Raw genomic sequence first — 6,433 nt, 5'->3', positions numbered from 1 at the left:
GGGGGTGCTGTCCTCAAGATTCCTGACCCCGACTAGAAGTTTCCTCAGAAGCCTGCACTGAAGCCCTGCCTTTGACCTTAATATTCTTTGCTTCCCTTTTCCCATTCTTGTCTAAATCACTCTCTCTATTCTAATCAAAGTCTTTGCCCTTCTTTGGTATTCTACTAGACGAAAGGATATTAACCCAATGTGAATATTTTCTAAGACCAACTTCAGTTTTCAGGTTCAGCTGTAAGAAAATTTTGATGAAACTGAATTCTGTTCAATTAAGTCAAGAAAGGAGAAAAAAAAAAGCCAAAGATTCTTCCATGAGTGTCTCAATGAGTAACCATGTTGGATGGGGAGATAGGGTACTGGGACTTCCTCAGACATGCAGTGGCCTGAGCATAAGTAAAAGCGGATGCAACGGTAGTGAAAAGTTGTCAGACAATGTGTGGGTTTAGGAAGAACTTAGTGTGTGTGTGAGAGGGAGCGGAGAGGGGTGAGAAAGAAATGAAATGTGTTTGTCTTCAGGGATTATCCGGGAGCAGAACTTTCACTGTACAGTCCCCAAGGGAGGATGCTGGGTGCCAGCCAGCTGTCTTAGTTTTCTATTGCTGGGTAAAAAATCACTGCAATTAGGCAGGTCAAAACATCACCCACTTATCATGTCATGGCTCTGTGTGTCGGAAGTCCTGGATGGGAGGGACTGGGTTCTCTGCTCAAGGTCTCATGAGATTAAAATCAAGGTGTCATCTGGCAGCATTCTCCCTGGAGCCCCGCTCCTCCACCCAGCTCATCCCTATGACTGGCAGGACTCAGCTCCTTGTGGTGCTGGGACTAGAGACCCGGTTTCCTTGTTGGCTGTCACTGGGGAATTGCTCCTACATCTTGACTATTATAAATAGTGCTGCTATGAACATTGGGGTGCATGTATCTTTTCAACCTGGAGTTTCTTCTGGATATATGCCCAGGAGTGGGGCTGCTGGATCATATGGTAATTTCACTTATAGTTTTTTAAAGGACAGGGGATGCCATTTTTAAAGGTAGATGCTACCAGTTTCTGTTCTTGACACACTCCAGTTTTGCAAATGCCTCATCTCCACAGGTTTAGGATCAGAATGTTCCAGCAGGGAGCCCCGCAGTCATTGCTAGCCTCAGGGATGGACTATTCTGTTGGGAAGAGATCCTTCCTGTGATTTGACAGTCAATAGCCAACACGGTGTGCATGGTCACTGCTAAGGAGCACAGAGCCACCAGGGTGACCCAAGAAGTCACCCTCCAAATAGCAGGAGATTGGAATTTGTTCCTGCTACTGAGAATATCAAAGAAGTCCATTGGCTTTCCAGCTTTCTTTCCACTGTGAGGTGACCACACAAACACACTCAAGCACGCAGAGGGAAAGGTTGGGGTGGAGGGCGGATGGAGATGTGGAGAGACAGAGAAAGAAAAGAAAAGATCTCCCCTTGATCCTTGAATCTTCTAGGTACACCAGAGTCCCTGTGCACCAGCAGTTTATCAACGCAGCCACATCCTCTGCACAAAAGTGGAAAACCCAAGACACGTAGTGACCCTGCCTTCCCCAGCTCCCCTCACCCACACAAGAACACCCAGAGCCCTGCCTGCCAGGTTATCATCCTTTCCTCTGCTTTTCCCGCCTTAGTTGCTTTCTTACCACATCTCCCCACTAATTTTTAGTGTTGGTGATTATAATTGTCTTCTGTTGCTGCTACAACAAGTAACCACATACTTAATGGCTTAAAACAATACAAATTTATTATCTTACAGTCCTGGAGGTCCGAATTCCAACATGGGTCTCACTCAACTAAAATCAGAAAATTGGCAAGGCTCCATTCTTCTCTGAAGGCTCTTGGACAGAATCAGACTTCCTTGCCTTGTGGTTCGCTTCCTCTAGCTTCAAAGTCAGCAATGTTCCTTCTCTGACTCTTCTTCCACGCTCCTGTCTCCCTCAACACAGCTGGGAAAGGTTCTCCGCTCTGAAGGACACACATATTAGACTGGGCCTCCCTGGATAACCCACGCTACTGTCTACAGCTCAAGGTCAGCCGATAGGCAACCTCAACTGCATCCACAACCTTCCTTCCCTTTTGCAATCTAAACATTCACAGGTTGGGGGGATTAGGACTTGAGCATCTTTAAGGGGCCATTAGTCTGCCTACTGCTGGGATAGTCCACTAGAGGGCGTTAACATATTACTTAATATACACTTGCATTTCAGACACTGATAAGACAAGTGTACATAAAATTGGATACTATATGACCAATTAAAAGAAAACTCAGTACTAAAATCTCACAAGGTCTTTCGAAGGTTACTCATATAGTATAGAAAAATATACAGGATAGAATGACTTCCTCAGAAGCAAAAACGGCCTGAGGATAAGTAAAACAGGATTTGAAGTGTGGTGAAAATTCTATAGTCTGTGTCTGGGTTCAGGATCACCCACAGGAAAACAAATATGGCTGTATAATTAAAGGGACAGATGTGTCCTTCCTACAGGGGTTTTAAAGAAACGGTTCCTCAGTTGGATAAAGGCAGACATACTTACTGTTGCCAAGAGACTGTCATCCAAGAAGGATGGAGGAGAGACGCAGCAGGTGTACTGAGCAGTGTCTCAGAGGAGGAGGCTGAGAGCAGGCACTGAAGACCCGCAGGGTAAGACACACGGGGATGGACAGTGTAGAGCAGAATGCCTTACATCAATGTGCAAAATGTGGAGGAGACGTTTCAGAGCTCCTGGCCACCTGGAGGATTCTCTCTTCTTCCCAGTCCCTTTGTTCGGAACACAGGAGCCTGGCCCGCATTGGGGAAGTGAAGTTGCCCAAACTCTTGGCTGTGGTGGCCTTGGGAAGGAGAGATCAGAGGGAAGGGAAGTTTCCAGGAAAGAAGGGTGGGAAGATACAGCAACTGGCTTCTAAGTACAAACATACTGGGGACTCAGCTCAGCAGTATCACTTTAGGGTCTTGGTTGATGTTGAAGAAGAAAGAAGAGACCAGAGCAGCCTCACAGTCCATGGCATAGGGAGGCGAGAAGCAGGTGTCTGAGGAGAGGGAATTAGCCAGTGGGGGATGGTAGGAATATAGAAGCAGCAGCCTCCTAAATCTTGGGTTAATCTAATATGGAAAATGCTTGGGATAAAGTACAAGTCTCTGAGTTGTAATTGTCCACCTCTACGATGTTGGAAGTACCACGGAACCTGGGAAAATCCAATGGACAGGAGCATAAATAGATCCTTCGGTTTTGTGGATGTGGGTAAGCTGTGAAAGATTTCTACAGATGCAGTTTGGGATGACAAGGTATTACTAGGTAATACAAAATTATTTACTGAGGCAGCTTCTTGAGAATGAAAACTGCTGGGGGGGGTTTTCTTGAGAGTACCTGGACCCGTAGCTAGGGTATGGAGGACTGGCCAGGACAACATGAACACCTAGGATGGAAGTAGAACCAGGTTTGCTCCCTACAGCCTTTTCCAGAAAGGATTGGTGCAGAAATATAGAAAGAAAGAACTCTCCTCCTTAGAGTAGGGTTAATGTCACGACTCCCTCACTCCCATGGATTGTTAGAGCCAAATGTCCACCTGAAGGGGACTGGGGCCAGAAAGCCACCTCTGAGATTCGACGGCAGCCCAAGAACTGGGATGAGAACCCACTTCTTGTCTGGAGATAATAACGATTTAGCAAAATACAGAGGGGCTCGGTGAAGCTCTAGCTGTGGTGGGAAGCAATTAGGAGCACGGGGCAGTCTCCTTCCCTCTCCTCCTCCGCCCCTCTCAAGAATACTTCGATTCCAACATAGCCCAAGAAGAGCTCAAGGGAGTTAAAGGGGGGAAATATTCTGGGCAGCCCCAGGGAAGTTATCTCAATGCAGGAAGGGCACAGAGACCCAGAAAGTGGAGCCATCTGTGAGCTGCTGGAGGAGCTAAGATGATGCGGGGACACCCGAGTCACCGGCAGAGCTCCGCATGGCTGGGACCAGAGCAGAAAAGCACAGACTGGCTTAACGATTCTCCAGGGACAGAAACCCTCCCTGTGGAGCCCCGTCTGGAGACCACAAGCAAGCGAAGCCACACGCCCCAAGCAGCAAAGAAACTGAGTTTGCTGGTATAAATGTGAGGTTGCTGCAGAAGGCAGGTGTCGCCTCTGCCTCTCACAGCCCCTTTAAGAGGAGAGAGAGGAGGAAAGGGAAGAAAGATACATCCAACACCAGCCTTGAGGAAAGCAGTTATTCACATTCGTGACTAAGTTTAAGCTGCTAACGAGAAAAGAGCCCTGGGTCTAGGATCTTGAACTGGATACAGACCAATAAAATAATCCATGACGGGGATTTGGCTAAATTTTCACACAAGACTCTTTTAAAAGGTCGTGGCTGAAAAATATGTCCATGGCCATACAAAGACAGGAATATACTTGTAATTTTTCTGCGGAGTAGAAATGAGAGGTAGAAACCTAGAAAAAGTGTAGTTCTGATGATAGCATGTTTCACGTTCTCATATTTCTAAGTGATGATCAAATACGTTACACCAGTTTCCATCTTAGAGATCCAAAATATTTTTCAACTTTAACAAAAAAGGTGCTAATAAGAAGCTGTCAAATGCACAGAAACCAGCAGCCTCCCAGGAGGGCGAGGAAAATGGCAGGGATCACAAGCCTCACCAGCCCAGGCTGGCCAGGACAGTCACCTGGTTTACACTTCTGGTTTCCCTATAAGGAAAGGGGTGTGGCTTCTCTCGGGAAATTGAGGGCCAAGTAGCTGCAGAGAAAGAGACATCACAGAAACCAACTAGAGCCCCCAGCGCTGGCAGACGCCTGAGTGACACTGCCATGGGCCCCCGGCTCCTGGGCTGGGTCCTGCTTTGGCTCCTGGGAGCAGGTGAGACCCAGAGCCCGAGGGCAACCTCGCCTGTAGCTTGCAGGTCTTAGCTCGAGCCCTTTCCTAAGGGCTGCAGCATCAGGTGCCTCCTCGGCTGCCTCTAGCTCTGTCTCCTTCCCCCACAGGCCCCGTAGAAGCCGACGTGACCCAGAGCCCGACACACCGCATCACAGAGACCAGGAAGAAGCTGACAGTGACTTGTTCTCAGAATATGAACCACGATGCTATGTACTGGTATCGACAAGACCCAGGGCTGGGTCTCAGGCTGATCTACTTCTCACAGAATGTTAATTTTACTGAAAAGGGAGATATCCCTGATGGGTACACTGTTTCTCGGAAAGAGAAGAAGGATTTCTCCCTGACCCTGGAGTCGGCCAGCATCACCCAGACCTCCTTGTACCTCTGCGCCAGCAGCGTATCCACAGCGTGGCGCAGCCAGCTGCTGTCTGCACAAGAAGGGCAGCCACAAGGGCAGGGAGGCGCCTCCCGTGGGAGGCCCCACCCAACCAAAAGGAAAAACTTCCCCCGTCATCTGTGCCCACAGAAGTCCTTCCCTGACTCCCCAGCTGTGGGGACTCTGAGCAACGCAGCCCCTGTGCAACGTGCCCTCCGCTCATTTCTGGCGCCAACGAGCTTTTCAAAGCAGGCCCAGCTAACTGCGTTAAGTCTAGCACCAGGGGTAAGGCTTTCCTTTCCTAGAAAAAGACTTTTGCACACACTGCCATCCTTTCTCCTTACTGAGGATCGTTGTTACCCCAACTGAACATTGTGTTTTCAGTTCACTCACTTAACAAAATTTCACCCCACATTTCAAGTCCTCTTCTTACAAGTCTTGTAGCTTGGAGGAACAGCACGTTCTGAGTTGTTTACTAAATCTGTTATCTCATTTTCCTCATCTCAGCAAATGGTCTGCCATCCCCCCAAATGCCCAAGCCAAAGGTGGAGAAGTCGTCCCCATCATCTCTTGGATACTCCCTTGCCACCCCTAATGTACCCTCCCGGCACACTTCTAAGTATTAAACTCCTTGCAAGTTTTACTAGCTTTTCTTAACCTCACTGATAATACTGTGGTCCAGCAAATGCTGCCTCTCTCCTGGATTCCTTAACCACCATCCAAATTGCTACCTGCCCCCACCCACAAAGTACTCTGGAGCTTAAAATTCATCAGCATCTTTCATTAACTTGGCTGACATCTGAAGTTTATGTTACTTTACAAGCCTCTCAACAACTCCACGATGCGGTCTTTGCACCTGTCTCCCTTCCTTAACGTGAACGTCCCTTTTCCTTCAGTTACACAGCTGCCTTCCGCTCTACAACCCTCCTTGGGACCTGAACATGTCCTACGCTGACTCACCCCTGGGTCTTCACCAAGAATGTTCCCTCTACCTGGACACCTAATTAATGATTTCTCTACATACCAATTCAGAGTCATTTCCTCCAGAAAGATTTCTTTGAATCCCTGACTGAATTAGTTCTTCTCTGTGCTCTAATGACAGCCTGAACATCAATCCTCAGGGCAGTTAACATACTCGATTGTTTGCTGTTTAAAACGTACATGAATAAAT

At 47.8% G+C, this 6,433-nt stretch overlaps 1 gene segment (V, D, J or C); it reads left to right on the top strand.

The window, feature by feature from the left end:
* Nucleotides 1-4,819: 4,819 nt before the first annotated feature.
* LOC135321761 (T cell receptor beta variable 27-like) lies at nucleotides 4,820-6,266 on the top strand. The segment is given in 3 exon segments: nucleotides 4,820-4,868; nucleotides 4,994-5,283; nucleotides 6,159-6,266. Coding segments are annotated over 3 exon segments (447 nt in total).
* Nucleotides 6,267-6,433: the final 167 nt, after the last annotated feature.

Source organism: Camelus dromedarius, chromosome 7, assembly GCF_036321535.1.
Source record: "Camelus dromedarius isolate mCamDro1 chromosome 7, mCamDro1.pat, whole genome shotgun sequence".
Lineage (NCBI taxonomy): Eukaryota > Metazoa > Chordata > Mammalia > Artiodactyla > Camelidae > Camelus > Camelus dromedarius.
The sequence above is the reverse complement of the archived record's forward strand: the minus strand, read 5'-3'. Positions and strand labels throughout refer to the sequence as shown.